This window comes from Callospermophilus lateralis, chromosome 4 (genome assembly GCF_048772815.1).
Source record: "Callospermophilus lateralis isolate mCalLat2 chromosome 4, mCalLat2.hap1, whole genome shotgun sequence".
NCBI classification, from domain to species: domain Eukaryota; kingdom Metazoa; phylum Chordata; class Mammalia; order Rodentia; family Sciuridae; genus Callospermophilus; species Callospermophilus lateralis.
In genome coordinates this window covers 11,611,669-11,633,628 of record NC_135308.1, presented here as the reverse complement: position 1 = coordinate 11,633,628, position 21,960 = coordinate 11,611,669, and the positions used below count along the sequence as shown (strand labels likewise).

General features: G+C 45.0%; 1 protein-coding gene across 1 annotated transcript; it reads left to right on the top strand.

The window, feature by feature from the left end:
• Window positions 1–2,020: 2,020 nt before the first annotated feature.
• Window positions 2,021–7,021, top strand: Nefm (neurofilament medium chain). The gene is made up of 3 exons (XM_076852285.1): window positions 2,021–3,110; window positions 3,728–3,852; window positions 5,090–7,021. Exons 1-3 carry the CDS (start codon window positions 2,037–2,039, stop codon window positions 6,615–6,617), a joined length of 2,727 nt encoding a protein of 908 aa, XP_076708400.1. The 5' UTR covers window positions 2,021–2,036; the 3' UTR covers window positions 6,618–7,021.
• Window positions 7,022–21,960: the final 14,939 nt, after the last annotated feature.

Genomic DNA, 21,960 nt, shown 5'->3' with positions numbered 1-21,960 from the left:
TCTCACTTTCCTTTTAACACAAATGGGCCAAGAGAGTATATAAAAATTAAAATAATAAAACTTCTGTAAACCCAAACTTATTCTGATTACTTACTGATTCATGCAGCCCTGTCATTTAATAAAATGGGGAAGCTTATTTAAGTCTGGAGTCTGCTTTATACGCAGGGGGTCTCTTCTCACCTATAATAAGCATTTTACACTTGGTCACTTGTGCTGTTGCCCCTACCCGTCATTAATCTAGTATTCTGCCCTTCACTTTGCCTTGCTTTGTTCTGAACTTTTTTATCCTGAATTACTCCCAAAGCATTATCCAAAATAAAGGCACATTTTGACAGTTAGAAATGCACCAGAGAGGAGAAAGTCTGGGTAGAGTCCTTGTTTATATAAACATGTTTTAAGATATGGAAAATCCATACCAAACCATTCATTAAAATCTAAATGGAGGAATATATGACATTTTAAATGGAAGGGGAAAAAAATACCTGGGTTTATTCAAGGTTATGATGAGTTTATTTGGCAACTTTTAAAATTAAAATTAATTCAGATGCCCTTTCAATCATTGCAGTTACACATAAGAAGTATTGAATTGAAAGATGAAAAGGCAATTGTTTGTGCTCAAACTCAACAAAAACTATATATATATATATTTTTTTTTTTTTTTGACTTTTCATCTCAGCAGATTTCAAGCTCCCCTTTCCAAGGTGTGTGAGTATGTATACATATACACACATATATATGACCTTCAAGTTTCAGGCCTCTGTATCTTCTGATTTCCTGCATCATCATATGTTAGAAAATTCAAAGTGGGCTCTTCAGGTATATTTATTTCTTTTAACTGACTTTAATGAATTTTGGTTGTTTTCAAAATCTGCAATCTGTTCATTGTGCCAACCCTGCATTGCAGAGAAGTCTTAGCGTGGGATTCCAGCTTGGCTCCTGCAAACAGAGTCACTACACACAGGCTTTAATTGTATTTACTCGGGAGAGAGGAGGGGGAAGGGAGCTCCCTCCCACCTGCCAACCTGACAATCAAGGCCCGACTAGAAGCCCACCCGCCAGCAGAATTTCTGGCGCGGGGCCTGGGCGCTGTCCTTGGTGCTGCCGGCGCCATGAGAGCACAAGCGCCTTACCTTCTGCCCCTGCGGAAGCTGCGGACGTCCCCCAAACGTTAAGCAGAATGTAGCGCCATATCCCACTTTTAATACAAGTCACTACCCCGGCCTGTCTTCTTTGTCCCCTTCCTGGAGCCTTCAGGGCGACCATTCCTCAAGGTCTTTTTTCCTTGTAGACACAACTCTGCGCTCATCTCCAGCTGCCTTAAGACAAGGAGTGGGGGAAGGGGAGGGAGGCAAGGGGAGATGAGCATGGGGGAGGGGAGAGGAGCGGATCTGGGGGGAGGGGAGGGAGGGGACGGGGAAGAAGAAAAGATTGAAAGAAAAAGGTCCCAGGGGAGTAAGGGGCTCAGAGAGTAGGGCGGGGTGAGTGAAACTGACCAAGGATCCAAGTAAAAGGAGAAAGGGGCCCACAAAGACGCAAGGAGTGATGAAGTACCAAAGAGGAGTTAAAGCAAAAAGTAACGGAAAGCGGGCAAAGAAGAGAAAAGCGAGAGGCTAAAGAGGTAGAGAGCAAGAGGGTCCGAGGAAGAGCTGCCCAGAGGGCGGGAGTTACTAGACAAAGAAACGGCGTTGGGTGGATAGTCTCACCAAGGTGAAAAATGTAATCTGAAGGTGAAAAATGGAGAGAAGGGGATTGCGGGGTCACCAGTGGTCTAGACCAAAAGGGAAGCTGGGAGAGGGCCCGGGACGCGGGCAGCAAAGTGCGGGGTCCGCTGCGGCGGTGGCCCACGTGGAGCCTGCGCTGAATCACTGTTAAGCCGGCTTCCCCCTTCCCCCCGGCCGGGTGCCCGCAGTCCCCGCCTCCTCGGCCGCCGCCTCCACGGGGCGGGGCCCTGGCCCGGGACCAGCTCCGCGGCTATATATGGGCTGCGGCGAGGCCAGCAGAGCGCTGTGACAGCCACACACCCCAAGGCCTCCAAGATGAGCTACACGTTGGACTCGCTGGGCAACCCGTCCGCCTACCGGCGGGTAACCGACACCCGCTCCAGCTTCAGCCGGGTCAGCGGCTCCCCGTCCAGCGGTTTCCGCTCGCAGTCTTGGTCCCGGGGCTCGCCCAGCACCGTGTCCTCCTCCTACAAGCGCAGCGCGCTCGCCCCGCGCCTCACCTACAGCTCGGCTATGCTCAGCTCCGCGGAGAGCAGCCTCGACTTCAGCCAGTCCTCGTCCCTGCTCAACGGCGGTTCCGGGGGCGACTACAAGCTGTCCCGCTCCAACGAGAAGGAGCAGCTGCAGGGGCTGAACGACCGCTTCGCCGGCTACATCGAGAAAGTGCACTACTTGGAGCAGCAGAACAAGGAGATCGAGGCGGAGATCCAGGCACTGCGGCAGAAGCAGGCCTCGCACGCCCAGCTGGGCGACGCGTACGACCAGGAGATCCGCGAGCTGCGCGCCACACTCGAGATGGTGAACCACGAGAAGGCTCAGGTGCAGCTGGATTCTGACCACCTAGAGGAAGACATCCACCGGCTCAAAGAGCGCTTCGAGGAGGAGGCACGGCTGCGCGACGACACCGAGGCGGCCATCCGCGCGCTGCGCAAAGACATCGAGGAGTCGTCGCTGGTCAAGGTAGAGCTGGACAAGAAGGTGCAGTCTCTGCAGGATGAGGTGGCCTTCCTGCGGAGCAATCATGAAGAGGAGGTGGCAGACCTGCTGGCCCAGATCCAGGCGTCGCACATCACGGTGGAGCGCAAAGACTACCTGAAGACTGACATCTCGACGGCGCTGAAGGAGATCCGCTCTCAGCTCGAGTGCCACTCTGATCAGAACATGCACCAGGCCGAAGAGTGGTTTAAATGTCGCTACGCCAAGCTCACCGAGGCGGCCGAGCAGAACAAGGAGGCCATCCGCTCCGCCAAGGAAGAGATCGCCGAGTACCGGCGCCAGCTGCAGTCCAAGAGCATCGAGCTGGAGTCAGTGCGCGGCACCAAGGAGTCCCTGGAGCGGCAGCTCAGCGATATAGAGGAGCGCCACAATCACGACCTCAGCAGCTACCAGGTAGGAACCGCGGCTGCGCCTGCAGCCTGCGCCAGCGCCAGCGCCGCGCGCCCCCGGTATCTGGGCGCGCGCCCAGGCGCCCTCTCTGCCGCGCCCCCTGGTGGCCGCTCGCCAGTGCGCACGAGCAGCGCACACCCAAGTTAGCGGTGGTCAAGCGTCCTCGCCCCTCTCTGCTCCACCCAGCTGTTTGGAAGTCCTGACCTTTTACAGAAACGTGCGGCTTTTCCGCAATCGCTCTAGTTTTCTAGCACTTTTCAAGTAGGGGCACTTTCAGGTAGTTGATAAATAAGAAACTTATTAGCATAACTCATTATACAGAAACGCATGTATTCTCTACTTTTCCGGCAGTGACCCCAAGAGCTCTCAAAATTGAATTCAGCCCAAATGGGGAGTGAGGAATAGGTCCGCTAAAGAGATTCCACACGCGTATTTGTTCCCTTTGAGACGTGTCTTATTGTCATATTGATTTTGTTTGTTGGAGAAAGGGGGCGGAGCAATGTCTGAGAGGTGTGCAGAGCTTCAGGGAGATTGGGGTCGGGTGGGAAGGGGACAGCAAGTGACTCTGAAGAGTCGCTGCTTAGAAGGATGAATCCATAGAGACTCTTTGTCTGTTTCAGGATACCATCCAGCAGCTAGAAAATGAGCTTCGGGGAACAAAGTGGGAAATGGCTCGTCATTTGCGGGAATACCAGGATCTCCTCAATGTCAAGATGGCCCTGGATATCGAGATCGCTGCATACAGGTAGGGGCTTGCTGCCCACGTGGGCAGAACCCTAGCCGCACTGCAGAGGCCATTCAGGCAGAACCTGCGGCACTTAAGTTAAAGCAGGCAGGTTGCAGGAGTCTCCTTGCTTAATTAAGAATTCCTTGAGAATTGCAAATGTGGTTTTATAACTTTTTAGTCCAGCTTTTAAAAATGTGAATATAAGTTGAAATGAAGTGTTCTGAATTTTGCTCGAAAGGGGGTCACTACCAATTGATTTCAATATCTGTGCATACATTTTTGTTTTAGCGACAAATATTTTTGATTGCTTAAAGCACAAGTGGTGGTTTCAGCTTTTCAAATCTGTAATGTCAAGGACAAATACCAGGACATTCTATTTCTCTATTACAGCTTACTATTGCCATCATCTGGCTGAGGATAGATTGATTCATTAGAATATAGATACATTTATTTTTACAAGTATAGATAATGTAGATGTTTTATATTTCTGTTAGACTATATGGTTCAGATTATAAATCTATATACACACACATAGATATATATCATGTATTATATATACATATGAGAACAGGAACTCCTAATTGATGACTAAATTTGAAGTACAAAATCCTTGATTAAATAGTTTTTTCTACTACCAGTAGGTAATTATAAAATGATAAGAATAAATTGCACTCTCTCTTCAAGGAAGTTAAATCATTATATTAAATAGACAATTATGATAAAAATTGCAAACCAACTTATAAATTGATACATCCATATTAGCACATAGCTATAATTTGATATAGCTTTACTTCTAAAATGTGCTTAATAGTTTTGTGAAATATTTTGAACATTATATTTATTTGAAAACAATGAGTACATTTCCTTGAGAGTCCAAATGCTCAAGAAGGTCACTAATGGTTTGGGTTTTGTTTTGGGGGGTGGTGGGGGGTGGCTGCTAAGGAACTTTTTAGCATATTCATATTGCACCAAATGAACTGCCGCTGCAGACCAAGGCTTTGGCGACTGGGTGTGGTTCGTGGACTACTGGGAGTGGTTAGTTACTGCAGCAGGCAACCGGCTGGCAGTTCAGAAGAATCTGTCTCTTGATGACAGAGTGTAACAGTGAAATGACAGTAGGCCCTACACTGGCTTGATGGAATGTTTTCCTTATGTGATTCTGTTTATTCAAAAGCAGCCGCTACGTTGCCCATAATTAGTGAGGCTCAGAAGGCCGATGGGATTTTCGGTATGTCTTGTCTTCTTTTTTCCTTAGAAAACTCCTGGAGGGAGAAGAGACCAGATTTAGCACCTTTGCCGGCAGCATCACTGGGCCTCTGTACACACACCGGCAGCCCTCAGTCACAATATCCAGTAAGATTCAGAAAACCAAAGTGGAGGCTCCCAAGCTAAAGGTCCAGCACAAGTTCGTGGAGGAGATCATCGAGGAAACCAAAGTGGAGGATGAGAAGTCCGAAATGGAAGACGCCCTGGCAGCCATCGCAGAGGAACTGGCAGTTTCCGCGAAGGAAGAGGAGAAGGAAGAAGAGGCGGAAGAAAAGGAAGAGGAACAGGAAGCCGAAGAAGAAGCCGCACCTGCCAAAAAGTCTCCAGTGAAGGCTGCAGCCCCTGAAATCAAAGGAGAGGAAGAGGGGGAGAAGGAGGAAGAGGAAGGCCAGGAGGAGGAAGAGGAGGAGGAGGAGGGTGCCAAGTCCGACCAAGCTGAAGAGGGAGGGTCCGAGAAGGAAGGCTCAAGCGACAAAGACGAAGGTGAGCAGGAGGAGGAGGGGGAGACGGAGGCAGAAGCTGAAGGGGAGGAAGCCGAGGCTAAGGAGGAAAAGGCTGAAGAAGTGGGTGCCAAGGAGGAGCTGGGAAAGCCAGAGAAGGCCAAGTCCCCGGCGCCCAAGTCTCCAGTGGAAGAGGCGAAGCCAAAGGCCGAAGCGGAAGTGGGGAAAGAGGAAGACCAGAAAAAGGTGGCCAAGGAGGCCCCCAAGGAGGAGAAGGTAGAGAAGAAGGAGGAGAAGCCAAAAGATGTGCCAGAGAAGAAGAAAGCCGAGTCCCCAGCGAAGGAGAAGGCCGAGTCCCCAGCGAAGGAGAAGGCCGAGTCCCCAGCGAAGGAGAAGGCCGAGTCCCCAGGGAAGGAGAAGGCTGAGTCCCCAGGGAAGGAGAAGGCCGAGTCCCCAGCGAAGGAGAAGGCCGAGTCCCCAGGGAAGGAGAAGGCTGAGTCCCCAGCGAAGGAGAAGGCTGAGTCCCCAGGGAAGGAGAAGGCCGAGTCCCCTGCCAAGGAGAAGACCCCAGAGGAGGTGGTCAGCAAAGCCCCAAAGGTGAGCTTGGAGAAAGATGCCAAAGAAGAGAAGCCTCAGCAGGAGAAGGAGAAGGAGAAGGTGGAAGAGGAGGGAGGGAGTGAGAGGGAAAGGAGCGACCAGGGTGCAAAGGAATCCAGGAAGGAAGACATAGCGGTCAATGGGGAGGTGGAAGGAAAAGAGGAAGAGCAGGAAACCAAGGAGAAGGGCAGTGGGAGGGAAGAGGAGAAAGGCGTGGTCACTAACGGGCTAGACTTGAGCCCCGCAGATGAGAAGAAGGGGGAGGACAGAAGTGAGGAGAAAGTGGTGGTGACCAAGAAGGTAGAAAAGATCACCAGTGAGGGGGGCGATGGTGCTACCAAATACATCACTAAATCTGTAACCGTCACTCAAAAGGTCGAAGAGCATGAAGAGACCTTTGAGGAGAAACTAGTGTCAACTAAAAAGGTAGAAAAAGTCACTTCACACGCCATAGTAAAGGAAGTCACCCAGAGTGACTAAGATTTGAGTCCATTGCAAAAAGGTTAAGCCATATGACAATTTCAAAATGCATGTGATTGACAGCTTCAAAACAGAACGGGTTCTCCCATGGGGGCTCCAGACATTGTATTTTACTTTGTGCAATATGAGGGAACTGCATGCAAGCTCAGGGTGCTCCCTCCTCAGTCTTTGGGGGATTCAAATGCATGATATTGTATGTACCTGGGGAATTTGCCAATTTCCCAAGCTGTTGGAAGGGGGGCGCTCAGGGGGGGATGTCTTGAGATGTATTATGCAAAGTACCAACTGAGCCAAAAATAATAAATGAAACACAGAACTCTCTTAGCCTTAAGAAAGCTATATATGAATAATTATGTTTACCTCACTGGTGCATTTAAAATGGACTTTTGTTCATGGGAGAACCTCGCTGACATGCACAGTTTGCAACCTTATGTTGATCGATGTTAAACGTCACAGCAGTACTTGCTCAATAAAGGTCATATTGGAAACATAGTCGATTGCTTGATGTTGTGTCATTTCACAGTGAAATCTCTGCAACCTGAAGCTTTCTTTCCCTGAAATAGATTATGGGTGGGAATTGTGAGGGAACTGGACTTCTTACCACCATTTCCCTGAGAGTGTCTACTTGGAAGACATAATTGCTGAAGGTGTTTTCGGGTGTCCAAATCTTTATTTAACCCAAGCCTCATTCTAAAAATTTTAAAACTATATTCCTGCAATAGAAATTAAAAGCACTCGATTAAAAAAAAAAAAAAAAAAGAGGTTTGGTGGGATAGAAGTCTCCATGTTTCCATCTCCAGACAGAACTCAGAGAACTTCAGATGGGAGGAGCAATAACAGGGTTTTTCCTTGTGCCTTGGGGGTTAGTCACAGATCAAGGGTGCTGTGGCATTAGCTCTGTCCAGAAGGAATAAGGCTAAAATCACTAACACATCTCACAGGACATAGCCACGCCTCAGGGTCATGCTCACACATGCACACACCTGAATCTCTGGTTCTTGATTTGGCCAGTAGAGAGTTGTATTTCTATTGTTTTACTAATGGGGGAAAAACAATGTCAAAAGTAAATAAAGCACCCTCCTTGGGAAAAGAAAGAAAAAATTCTCTGATACAGGCAATAGTGTTTTTAGACCAGAGAAATCCTGCATTCCCTTTTCAAAATGTATTTGCTTTAGAACTTCACAAGTGTTAATATATTAATTAGGATATTACCTTTTGCAAACGCTAGTTTTTATTATTAATAAGATCAGCCCAATGATATAATCCTTAATATCCTTTTTAGTGGTCCATCAAGATATTCCAATTTTAAAGCCTAAATGTAGCCAGGAAGATCACTGTTAATGGCAGTTTTTGCCGTGATGACTCCTAGTCATTTAACCATTCACAAATAATACAATTTTTTTTCTATATCTACATAACACCTGTACAACTATTTATTTACATCTTTTAAAATGACTCCTTTTATATTAAAACGCTAATTTTTCTGAAGTAATAATGTCCATGATACCCAAGGTAAAACAGGATTATTTAAATATGATCAGGAAAAGGGACCCTGTGTCGAATTAAAAAATAAAAATGGGCATATTGGAAGGATAGCAGGTCAGTTCTATAACGGGAAGATCAGCAGAGGGAGCAGGTGCTGAGAAGGAACAGCCTCCAGGGACAAAGGACACTGGGGTCATCACATATGGGTCTCATTGAACTCAAACTTCAGTGTTGCTTCATTGAAATTTTAGGAACAGAGTGTCATATATTTGTCTCCCATGTTGAGCACCAAAAGGAGGAACACCTTGATTGACCATCTCACCAAAACTGACTCCAATGATGGAAAAGCAAGTTTCCCCACAAAATGTTGAGAACTGTTATCAGAAATGAGAGCAGGGACTGTACATGATCTGTATACATTATTTTTAAATATCTATTAAACATACAAATATTACTATAAAAATCCCCTCTTGTTCCTAAAATCATCTCACTAAATGAGAATATTTGTGCTAGTCCCTGGAGCATAAACACCCCCCCACATACACCCTTTTGTAACATATACTGTTTAAAAATGGTAAGATCAATCAACATAACTCTCAAAACCAAAAAATAAAGACTTATCTCATCAGCACTAACTTTTTCAGCTCTTTTTTTCCCCTAAGAATACTTCTATGTATTCTAAAAGAGAAAATCATTATTCTGAACTCTTTAAAAATAATAGAACAACATTCTTTTGATGTCATGCAAATATTTCCAAATAAATCAAATTGCCTGCTTGATTAATGAAGACAACAGATGTTACTAAAGACTGGGGTCTAGAAATAACAATGGTCTTCTTTTCCGGAATTACTTATTCTGTTGTCAATGCCAACTGTTACACTATTATTTAAAGAGAAAGCAATTTGAAATTCATGTTTCCAAATATATTCAGTGATGACAGGAAGAACCGGCATTTAAGCTAAACACAAACCAGGAAATTAGAGTACCCTCTCCCTGACTGCAGTCAATATCTGGCTTCAATGCCATTAAGCCATTGAAAATTAGAATTTCTACTTTGCCAGTAGATTGCTTTAAAGATACTATTTCATTTTATATAATGTGAAATATCTCAAAGCTATTTTTCTCAAATTTTAAATATAAAGAAACAAAAAACATAATTTAAAGTCTTTCTCTGGGTCACATACATAGTAGATGATGGACCTGAGATTTTACACAGAGTACATACTCCCAGCCCCTATACTCTGCTGCCCCTCCAGCACATCCAAGTGCCACCTCATTTTTTACAGATATTCAGTTGTGGTCATTTCTTTTTTTGTCAGACTGAAAGAAAGTAAACAGAATCATGCCTTCAATATGTCATTTGTTTAAATATATCTTTAGTTGTTGATGGGCCTTTATCTTATTCATTTTTTTATATGCGGTGCTGAGAATCAAACCCAGTGCCTCACACATGCTAGGCAAGTGCTCTACCACTGAGCCACCACCCCAGCCCTCAATATTTAATTTAACGTCCATCTTTCTTTTCACGGTCTATGGCACTGTGAGAATAAATACTTGGATACAAAATATGCAGTGATTCCTTCTACCACACAGTTTGCAATGCACAAAAATGTGGCAAATACTTTTCTTACAGTAACTTTCATATTCAATTAAAAAAAAAAAAAGGAAAGTGCTATTTCTAGTGCATTTCTTTCCATTGCCAGTCAGTGCAGAGACAGTATTAAAACATGAGGATATTCATTTCCACAACAAATAGGTTGGTTGTTCCAGTTTGGAACAAGTTCTTTTTTTCCTAGTGGTTTATATAATTTACCCAAAGGAAAACAGGAGCTATTTTTAAGTGAATTGTTTTTTTAGGTCTACACAAAATTTCTCCCTTTCCAGGGCCCCTCTAGAAGAGTAGAACTTTGACAAAAGTATTGGACTAGAGTTCAAGTCCCGATCCTAGATGGTAAAGCTGTGTATCTTGGGACCATTACTGCCTCATTTTCTCATCTGTGAAGTGTGACTGCTGAGGCAATTCAGGAAGATGACATCCATGATAGTACCTAGCACTGTCACAGGCATATAGTAGGTGCTCAAAAGCATTTGGTGAACATATTCAATTTTAAATTGGATCAAAGCTATAGGTACAGACTTTAATTAGAACATAAGAAAGGAATTGTTCCTTTAATTTCCTTACATGTGATTTCAATACAAATTCTAATTACAATGTTTATTAAGTGATGGACATATCTTGGAGGTATATCGAATATGACTATCTGAAACTAAAAAGAAGTTATCCTCTTTTGCCTGCAAGTTTCTTTCTAATCAGGGTTGTTTAGTTTCTGAATGGCTTAAGTCAAATGGCAAATGTAGAACTTATCAAGTCTGACAAAGAGCAGGTATCACTAAATACAAAATTCTCACTGCCATCGTCGTCACTATTACTACTAGTTAAAAATCAGTAATGAATACAGTCATGTTATTTTTATTAGATTGCTGTGTCTATAAGAGATGCACACCAAAACTCAGCTTTAACAGAGGTCAAGAAGTAGAGGAATAGATATCTTTGCACTAAGATTTACTTTCTATATGCACATAGAATCACAGCATCCTTAAGGTTGGATTAGCTTCTAATATTTAACCCACTTTTCTCATGTCCACAGGTAGTTTCCTAACCCACAGTTGAAAATCCACAGTGACAGGGCAGCATTTTGTGGAAAGCTATCCCGACTAGCAGCTTTGACTGTTTGCAAGATCTTCTGTTGGCTGCTCTAATCTCTGACCCCACCCTACCTTTCACCCACTGGTGCAAGTCTGGTGAATCCTAGAATTCCTCTTCCCTACTCCCCGGAATGGATGTTCAGAGAGATGAAGACCTGGGCCCAAATCCAAACAACTCCTAACAGTAATGCCAATTGTATTTACTACCTACCAAGAGGTTTTAGCACTTTCACTATAATGAATCAATGAATCCTCATAACAAATATATGTTATTATTTTCATCACTATTTTCTGCAAAAGTTTGGGCAAAAGGAACCCAGGTCCTTCTTATATCACATCCATGCCTTTTCTCCTATATATTTTACAGACTAAGAACAGCAAGTATATATAATTATTCTTGCACATGCTTGGAATGCAGCTTCTACCTGTTGGGCCTAGACTGTCCTAAATGGTCCCTATTCTCCAGTTTTTAGTTTGTGGAGAAATTAACTGACTTTCAGGATGTACTACTCTAAAACATTGTTACATAAGTGGCAGAAATATCACAGTCAACAATCGGTTCCCCTGGGTGACAGTGCAGGTTCCATTATCCTGTGCCTGCGTATGTAACATTATTTTGTGGAATCCTCTTTACCAGATATAATATATTAAGATTCCAGTTGGTGCCTGAGGCATTAAATATCTCTCTCTCTCTCTCTCTCTCTCTCTCTCTCTCTCTCTCTCTCTCTCTCTCTCTCTCTCTCTCTCTCTCTCTCTCTTCTCTCTCTCCATTTCTCAGACTCCTAAGGAGGCAATGAGCTAGTAGATAAACGCTTTTCTATTTGTTAGTCACCTGCAATGCAGAACTGGTTCCACAGTAGCATGTATCTGTCATCTTTGACCAACACTTTGTTCCTTAATTGCCGCAGTCTCTGGCTGGGCACAAATCACGAGTCACCACACAGCTTGTAGGTTCAAACAGCAATTCTTTATTCCCGAACTCATACCGGCCGTCTACAAACACGTTCTGGGGGAATCCATGTTCCCTGCCCAAATCCACTTCTCCCAAATCCACTACACATGGGCTTCTGTCTCCCAAAATATACTGTCTGACCCTAAGAACTCAAGAGGAACTCAGTAGCAGGATACGCCCTATTCTAAAGGGGGAACACCCTAATCTCCTATTATGCTAAACCGCCCTGGTCCTTGAGCAAGGTCACCTTTCAGAAGTCCTTCCACTAGACAGCATGGGAGTAAGCTGGCAAGGAGATTGTCATACCTACTTGGCTGATGGCTCCCAGCACTTAATGATGGTGACAAGGGAAGTATCTAGGTTGGATCTAAATAATGGACTATCAAATGAAATTATTTCCATGCATCAGCAATTAGAAAACATAAAAGCATGCCTTGAATGCAACATGTCAGAAATTTGGACAAATTTGGATATGTCATTTCGGTGTGTCACCCACTGTCATCTGTTACTCTCCTAATTTGAGATTAAATTTCCCTGCTAGGCATTACTGATTACCAAGCTTAGTAACCACCAGGTCCATGTGAAAGTAGTTAACTATGTCCACCCACTGAGTTCAGTCCCTTGGCAGATTAGGATGAGTGTTACAATTAGCAGGAAATCATGTGTGCATGACATTTGGAGAGCTGAGGCCCATCTCCGTTCCTCATCAGTCACCCAAGAAATATGCCACCAAATCTCTCAGAAGAAGAAGAAGCAAATTGCTTTGCCAATATTTTGCCAGGGATATGCTCAGAGAATTTTCTCCAGAAAGCAAATCCAGAGATACCAAGAACAAAGGCAAAGAAGAAAAAGTAAATGAATTCACCCAAAGTAGCTGCTTCTTCCTCCCATTTATTAAAAAGACATGAATGAGCTCTTACTGGAAAGAAAAAGAAGACTGGTTAAAGAATGAGAATGGTTAAGAACATTAAGAGCTTGTACCTTGCCCATATTAACATCCTATAACTCCATGTGTCATCTAGGAAAAAAAAAATGTATATATGTGCATATGTAAAATCCACTGCCAAGCTAACACTCCATTCAGTTCAGGGTTCACCATGCCATTCCTGAGACATTTCATGACACTGGCAGGGAAGACCCACAACCCTTTCCATCAATACCAATACCCACTCCTCTTGGTTCTCCAAGACAGCAGCAGCACAAACCTCCAGCTTGTCTGTACAAAGGCTGAGTCTAAAATGTCACATGGATAACCTCTTGGGGTACCATGGCCTCTGTTTCATATTATTTCCTTGGTTCTTCCCTCCAAATCTGTGTAGGCAATCAAAACAATCCTGGAAGAACAATACAGCTTTTAAAAAGATAGATTTTGGTGTCCAATTAGGCCTTGGTATCAAGAGAAGGGATCTCAACTACTCCATATCTCATTCTCTAGAAAAATTATATATTCCAGATTCAAAGAGGCCCAAGGTGCAATGCCACCAACCAAGGCAGAGACCCCCAGGGGTGTGGGCTAGGCTATTCCAGATCTGAATCAATACAAGGGCATCTGACCAGCCTGGAGAAAGAGACCAGATAGAAAACGGATATAAGGGCAGCAGGTGACCAGAACACAGCTGAGTGATGGGACCAGGAAGCCCAGCTCGAACAATTCAAACTCCAGTTTTACCCACTCAAAACCAGGGCTCAATGAGGAATTTTAGAACAAATCCCTGCCAAGAAAACCAGTTTCTCGTGGGAACCAATAGCACTTCCTTACTCTGAGCTTTTCTCCTTTAGTATTGGATGTGAGCAAGTCACACATGTTCACCCAAGAGGCAAGTGAGACCAGACCAAGGGTCTGTGCCCAAAGAGTCAGCGGCTGCAGGAAGGGGGCCTACTGCAGAAAGCTGGTTATGTGAGTCTGCCACAATGTGATGTCCTCCTCTGGAGCAAAGCCATCGAAACATCTAAGGCTCACTCTCCTGTTTAGAAAGTCACGTCAGATGCGCCATCCCGTGTAAGTCTCAGGATATGTAGGACAGATATTGAGATCTCTCTTTTCAACCTGCAGAAACAGAAGCTGAGCCGTGTGATTTGTCTACACCAGAGGAAAGTCACCAGTAGGCCCTGCCACACGTCTCACTCTAGGATCCTTTGTAAAGGAAAAGATGTTTTACTCTTTAAATTCTAAGCATAACAAATATTCATTGTAAAATACTGGTGTTATATAATATGGACCCACATTCCTGCCTCCTCAGATTACTATGATATTTCAGAGTATTTCCTTCCGACCTTTTTCTATGGTCAAATTGGATATGGCTGTGATCATTTTGAAAATTTCATTGGTAACTCATTTTTTTTTCAATAACAATAGATTATAAATCCTTCCCTGCTCTATTTCAAATTGTTCACCTGGACTTCATTTCACATGGCACTTAGCGGATCCTACCAGCCAAAAACCTCCCTGACATCTATGATCACAGTAATCTATTTATTCCAGTTGGATCAACAGCTTCAAAATTATGTACTGCAACTTCCTCGAAATGTTTAGATTATAAAAATAAGTATGCCTAAGTGGTAATAATGATATTTACTGTGACAATGATCCTTGCACTTGGCCCTTTGTTAAAGATCTCATTTCAATGCACAATCAATAGGGATTTGTTGAGATCCAGCTTCTGCAGGAGCCATGCAACTGTAGAAGTGAGTGGTTTGGTATTTGAACCATCCCACTGACATCTGACTCAGCATGTGCAATCTGGGGTGGGATTATTTTTGTTTCAAAAATTGGCACTGGGGAAATACATATCAATGGCAAAGGTCAAGATATAGGTGACAGAGAGCTGAGAAAAAATTCAAAATAGAAAGCAATTTGAGAGATGAAGGAAAGATCAAGAGAAGGACTAACAGAGAGGCTGAGGGAAAAAAACTGACAATGTAGCTTGGTGAGAAAAGCATGCCCAAGCAATACTGAAAAGGTGTTGGGCATGTCTTTCAGAGATGCTCAAGATCATGAGGTCAAAGGGACATTATTATCATCATACCTAATATCTGCTACATATTTATTAAATGCCAGGAACCAGACTACAAACTTCACATGGAATATTTTGTTTAATTTTATCATTGTAACCCACGAGATTAAAAGTATAAGATCTCTTCTAACAACTAAGAAAAATAATATTAGAGTATTTAAATGAAACATCCAGTGTCACAGAATGAGAAGGTACCAGAGAATAGCCTCCAGCCAATTGCCTCTGGCATAAACTGTTGAGCCTGTTCTATGCATTCCTAAAAGGGACGTGTGGCTTAGTCACGCCCTGGGATCTCTCCATTCATTTTATAACATTTTGCCTATATTGGAGAAACTTTGGTGATGGGTCTCCTGTCAATCAAGACAGCCCATTCCATTTCTGAACAGTTCTGGATTCATTCATTCATTCATTCATTCATCAAGTATCAGTAAATACTGATCTTTTATGAAACAGGCATAGCTCCAGAACTTGGAAATACAGCAGTGGACAAACAAAGTCCCTGCGCTTTTGTGGACTTCATATTCTTATAGCAGCAAGTAGGGAAAAACAAAAAGGGAAAGATAAAAGATTCAAAAAGGAGATCACTACTTTGAAAAAAAAATCAAGTCGGACTAGACACAGTGGTGCATGCTTATATCCCTAGCTACTTGGAAGGCTGAGGCCCAGAGATAGGAACATCACTGGATCACAGGCATTTAAGACCAACTGGGTCCATTGCAAGACCCCCCATCTAGAGGGAAAGAAAGAAAAAAAGAAAGGAGGGAGGTAAGGGAGGGAAAGGTGGGGTAAAGAGGTTAGATTTGCATATAACCTCCGAGCATCTTTCCCACATACTTTAAGTCACCTCCAGATTACTTATAAAATCCAATACAATGTAAAAGATAAATAGTTGTTAGACTGTATTATTTAAAAAATAATGACAAGGAAAACAGTCTACCCATGTTCAGCACAAACACACTTTATAAAATAGTTGTGATCCTCCCTTGGTTGAATTCACAGATGCAAAACCCACAGATACAGCGAGTTAACTGTACATAAGGTATTATGGCGATATCTGTGACAGGTACACAGATATACATGCGAGAATCCATTTCAGGCAGAAATTACAAGCACAAGCTGTAGGCAAAAACATTCTGCTCTGCATGTTTGCAGAATAAGGAGGCCTGGTTGGCAGGAACAGAATGGATGAGGAGGAGGTCGGACGCCAGTGTCAGGTGAGGCTTTATCAAGCAGGGCCTTGTAGGCCACAGTAAGTACAGCTTTCGGAAGGGTTTGAGCAGAGGAGTGGCATTGACAGTTGTGAAGGAATCACTCTATGTCTAAGACAGTAAGAGCTGAGGCCAAGAGGGCCAGGTTCAAGGCTACGAAATCATCCAGGTAAGGGATCTGGCACCAGGACCAAAATGGTAGCCCAATCCTGGGCCACTGAGCACATTTTGAAAGTGGAACCCATGTGCTGATGGGGAACTGAGGAGAATAAGACAGAAGAGAAGCCAAAGCTGACTCGAGAGAGTGCCTGGCCTGGGGAAAACAAGCTGTTGGAGTGTCCACTATTGATATCAAAATCCCCAGGGAAGGCTTCAGGGGAGGTTTAGGGCAGAGGGAGGGAAACAGGGATGCTGGATTTGCCACCTGAAGTTGATTGCCATGAGACATCAAAGTGGAGATGGCATCTCAAGGAAAACCAAGTGCTCCTTGTTTGACCCGTAAAAATGTGTGGAATATGTGTGTCCCCCCCACCCCACCCCACCCCCCAACCTCTCAGCACTGTGAGAAAGAGCGACACAGATTCCAAACAGGATGCTGGTGATTTTTATTATCATTGAAATTAAAACCTCAACCGTGAAGAATGAAAATTGAACAGATGGGGAAATTGGTCCCCATATGGATAGTGGGATGGGGACAGAGGAAAAAACAAGCCAGAGACACAAAATGAAATTGTTGGTGGAAGCAATGCAATGTGGCATGGAGATGACGGCGAGCCGGGCTGCTCGCACACTCCCTGTGACTATTTAAGTCTTTCAAAGTAATTTTCCTTTTATTTTGATGCTTCACAATCAGGTTGTTCCCAGCCAGAGAGATCCACCTTTATTCCCCAGAAATTATGACTCGTAATTTCTCTAAGAAAAATGGCTGGCTTTAGTCCACCGCTCTTTAAATCCCATGCTACAACAGATGAGGTTCACAAAGCTCAGAGGTTTCCTGATTTTTACACTCATCCCGAGCCAGTAAGTGACCCTACTTTGAAGTAGTGGAGCTACTTCAGGAATTAGCTACCAAACAGGCAGTAATAAAGCCCAGGAAGAAAGAAAGAAAATAAGAGAGGGAGAAAGGAACTCATGTTAAATGGTATAGACTTGATCATTGTTGAACCAATGCTGTTGGAACCTAACAAATATTCCTCACTAACCTACACAGTATGTTGTCATCCTGGCCACCAAAAAAGATCCAGAATAATAATAACCTCATTTGCTGGCCACCATGAGATGAGCAACTTTGCTTACCACAAGCTCCCACCATGATGCGTTGGCTCAACACAGGCCCCCCAAATGGCAGGGCCAACTGATCATAAACAGAAACCTCTGAAACTATGATCCAAAATAAACTTTTTATTCCTCCAAGATGACTATCTCAAGGTTTTTGTTACAGTGACGGAAAGCTGACCAATGCAATATTTCAGATCAAAAACTTTGGAATCGTTCTTGACTTCACACACTTCCCACATCCAGTCTTCCATCAGTTCCACTGTCTCCACCTTCAAAATACATGCAGGAACCTACACCAAATCAACCCGCCATCCCCATCACAGCAACTGGCCATCACTTCTCACCTCCATTACTGCAACAGCCTCTTAACTGGTCTTCCAGCCCTCCATAGTTATCCCTACAGCTCATCTCCTTGACACAGCAGACAAAGCCATCTTTCTAAAACACAAGTCACGTCACATCCCTGGGTGGCTAGAAACTCCCCAAAGGCTTCCCAGGACTTTACCCCTTACATACAAGTACACACATGGCTTTCCCTTGCACCGGTTAAATTCTCTGCCCAAATGCCACAAACCAACACGCATTCTCACCCAACCTTCATTCCATTTATCCAACCTCATTTTTTATTACAACCCATATCATATGACACAGCAGAAGCTTTAAAAAAATCACCAGCCTCTATGAAAATGGGAGATTTGTGTTGTAAATGCTGTGTAAATGAGGGCCTGGGGGAAAGTATCAAGTACTTAACAGGTACTCAGAGAGTCTGGTGAATGAATCAACAACTCAGGAAGAAAGAAATGAAATGATGGAATATACTTCCTGGAATCCTTTCCAAGTAGATCTGGCCTACACTGGGTTCCTAAATCTGGCATTCAGCTGCAGAAAAAGCATCATATCAATGCTGAGGAAAACTGGCCAGCATGGGGGCTCCCTGAATCCTCTGGGCATCCTGGCTTCTTCCTCTGCTTGAGCCTCTGAGGGTCCTGGGCTACTGACTGCAGGGTCTCTGGCCAGACTCAGGAGCTCCCTGGGGTTGATGAAGGGTCTAGGGCAATTTCTACCGCACGTTTTCTAACCAACACCGCCCCATCCTGGAAAGGGGCAGAGAAAGTATTACACAGGTGGATGTTACTTGAAGAGACTGAGGCCTGCCTTACGACAAATATACAGCAATGCACACCTTACAGAATGGAAACATGAAGTCGCGGGGTCAGGGTGCTCAGGAAAGTAAGTTTTCCTCTGGGTTCTGTCCTGCCCTTTCCTTGTGAATTTACAACTCCCCCTGACTGCGCACAGAACATCACAAAGGGAGGGGCCAAATGGCCTTACCGCAATGGGCCTCCAAATGGAAGAGGAGTGATGGCCCTAGAGACTCTACAAAAAGCTTTTTATCAGACCATCAGGGTTAGTGAGCAGGATGTTTAGAAGACAGCGACATGAGATGAACCTTTCTGTCTTCTTGCCACTGGTTTATAATACAAAGGGAGAAGCTGAGGCTCTGTGTGCCTCCCTTCTGTTGTGGGCTGCAGCCTCCAGCCTCCCGGGACTGATCCGCTCGCGCAGCAGGCGAGCGCGTGCCCGCGGCCCGCCTCCCCCATCCCTGCGGCAGAGTGGCGCGGCGCCGGAGTCGAGCTTTTTCCTGTTAGAAGCAGGCTACGGAGTGGCCGGCGCCCCCGCCCAGAACTGAGAGAAAGGGCACTTCCCAAAATGACGCGGATGTCCACCTTTCCCGGTTGGATCCTGGGGTCCCAGAGCCGCCCCAGGCCTGGAAAGACACCTGGATCCCTCCTGAGCAGAGCGAGTGGCAGAAGTTTCCCGAGAGGACCCTCCCCCTCGCGCTCCCCCACCCCCTCCCTCCCTCCCAGGGCGGTGGCCGTTTGGTTTGCAGCAGGGGACCTGCAGCGGGCGCAGCGCCGCAGCTGACCGCTCTGCCGCAGCCTCCCCGCGCCGCCACCCGGAGAAAGATCCAGCAAATGAGGTTGTCCGGCGCCTCCCCCTTCCCCTCTCTGAACCACCCCATGTAGCTGGGCTTTCAGAATCTGTGTGGCTCAACCAACTTCAAAATATTTCAAAAGTCTTGGAACTTTTATCATTTTGAGGAAGGGGGGTGTCTTAGTTAAAGTAAGGGGGCGGTTGCGGCAGTTTGCGCCTAAGTTGGGGAGGGAGGACACGGCTCACTGTAGAGGGCTGTGGGCTGCACCCACAGGTAGTCCCCAGAGAGCACCCTCGGGCTTCACCCAGCGGCCAGTTTTTACTCTCTCACCTGCAGCCTGGATCTTATCCCACCCCAGCAGCACGCGCGCACGCGCGCGCGCGCGCACACACACACACACACACACACACACACACACTTGTCCTGGTAGGATGGAAACAAAGAGAACAGCTGTGACCAGTGACGGGGGAGGTGGGATGGGAGGTGGGATGGGGTGGCGCCCAGGACGAACTCACTGTGCAGAAACCCGGGGGCGTCACGTGGGGATCGTTGCAATCAGGGAGTGGGGAAAAGTGACATCTGGTCATTTTGTTTATTCAAGTCTTGGTTAGCTCCATAAATTCTCACAAGTTAGATTTCCTTAAATTACTTTTTGAAATCTATTCGATGATACCAAACTCCAGTGTGGTCCCGAAACACCCTCCGGTGGGCTCGGTCCAGTTGGGAACACGCCCAGCTCCTCCCAGTTGCGCCGCAGCGCCGCGCTCAGGAGTCCCCGGGAAATGCGGGCCCAGGTCCTTCCCTTTCCACCCCCATCTCCCAGAGCGGGTGGAGGAGGGGAAGGGAAGGCCTTCTGGAGCTGGAGGCCGGGGATCCGTTCTGGGAAGACGAGGATACCTTAACCCGCAAAGAGGCCTCATCCCTCAAAAAGGGCGCTGCCGGGGGCGGGGGGTGGCTTCAGGTTCATTTCGTTTCAGTTCTCGCGGAGCTGGGGCACAGTGTGGTTTCCTAAGCTGCACAGGCCCCTGGGCTTCTGACCCCCGACACCTAGTCTTCTGTTTCACCTCTCGTGATGCAGCAGCAAACGAGGACGTGGAGTTTAACAACACATTTAAACACACAGCCCACCAGGTTGCCTGCTTTGCCCGAGGAGGATCTGTTTCTTTAAGGGCTGTGTCCCCACACCTCTCCCGTACCCGCTGAGGAGGAGCGCAGCGGGGCATAGGGGACGACTCAGGTCAGACAGACACTGCAGCCAAATCCTCCCGCTTCTAAACACTACTGAAGCCAGCTCTTTCCACTGCTCAGATGGGACAAGTGTTGGTGGAGGGCGCCACGTGCGCAAAGGGGAAAGAGAACAAACCTGAACGATCTTGACTTCCCCAGGTGCCCCTACCCAGTCCGAAAGTGACCCTTTGGGGACCTGGTTCACACCGAGGTCAGTCCCACAGACACCCTGGAGGGAAACAACCTGCCCTGAAGGGCCCTGGGTTGGTTCCTCGTGTCCTTGGAACCTGCTGACTCTGGGGACCAACAGGCAAACACGTGATCTCCTCCAGGGAAGGTGGTGCATTGAACTCTCACCTCAGTTTGTCCTCTGGTTTCAACCTAATTCTCTGTCTTCAACCGTGTGAATGATTTGTGGCTCACAGGTGAGATTCTCTCCAACATGTAACCTTTGTGCGTGAATGTAGGAGGGGGAACGTGTGTGTTTAATTAAAAGGTGGTGTTCTCCAGTGAATAAATGATTAGAGAGAAACTAACAAATCAGAATGAGAAGATCATTTCCTCTTCTCAAACAGAGGTAGGTAGTTTTCAATGTAGGGTTTCAGTCTCTACTAGTGGGATAGAGAATAAAAACAGCACATTAGTTCTGCTTCATCAAAGCTTCCTGATCATTTTTATGGACATATCAGGAAATGGCCTAATACAGGAAGTTTTAAAGATGTGGGGAGGTTATAAATTGAAAGAATGACATTTAACTAATATCAGTGGGATTGTTGGTCATCAATACACAAATGAAAATTCTTAAATATTGTTGAGAAACTTAAGCCCCATCTACACTATCTATTTTTTTTTGTTGTTAAGGCAACTTGTAATCAGCATACATTTTTTTATTTAGTAGAAGTTTCCCACTTAAATTCATGTTTAAACTTAAAATGTATATATATGAGATATATGATATAGGTGTGAATACATATTATACATATCATGTATTATATATTATATATCATATATTTATGTATATGTGTATATATGTACGCTAAGATACCAACTGGGATGGGTTTCACCACCCAACAAATGATAATCAAAAAATTTTATCTTTCTGTCACAATTTACTCTAAGTCATATATTAGCTGCTATCATACTTATCCCCAATTAACAACTAGAGTAGTACATACTCCTTATCAAATGAGTTGCTGCAGGAATACAAAGGCTTTAAACTGTAGGTATCAATCTTCATAGAAAATATATATGGGGAGACATTTCAGGAGCTATCCAAATGCACATGTTACCCTTTGAACACATAATTCCACTAGGGAAAAAGACTAAAGGCATATTTCAACAAAACAGCAAATATGAAGGTATTTATTGGATGAAGACACTTATTGCCAAGCTGTCTATACCTTTCACAAACATGTTTTTGAATGAGAATACAAGATGCAGTAAGGGTGAGTACACTGATGAGAACAGACTGAAAAAATATTTGAATCTGGAATTGTTTCAGACTCTTTGTAATGAATGCTTGCTCTTCGTGAAAGAA

Bases quoted from the DNA above. Each gene is read 5' to 3' on its own strand.
- Nefm (XM_076852285.1), top strand. From the start codon at position 2,037: ATGAGCTACACGTTGGACTCGCTGGGCAACCCGTCCGCCTACCGGCGG. The intron at 3,111-3,727 runs GTAGGAACCGCG...TGTCTGTTTCAG, and splicing joins ACGACCTCAGCAGCTACCAG to GATACCATCCAGCAGCTAGA. The intron at 3,853-5,089 runs GTAGGGGCTTGC...TTTTTTCCTTAG, and splicing joins ATCGAGATCGCTGCATACAG to AAAACTCCTGGAGGGAGAAG.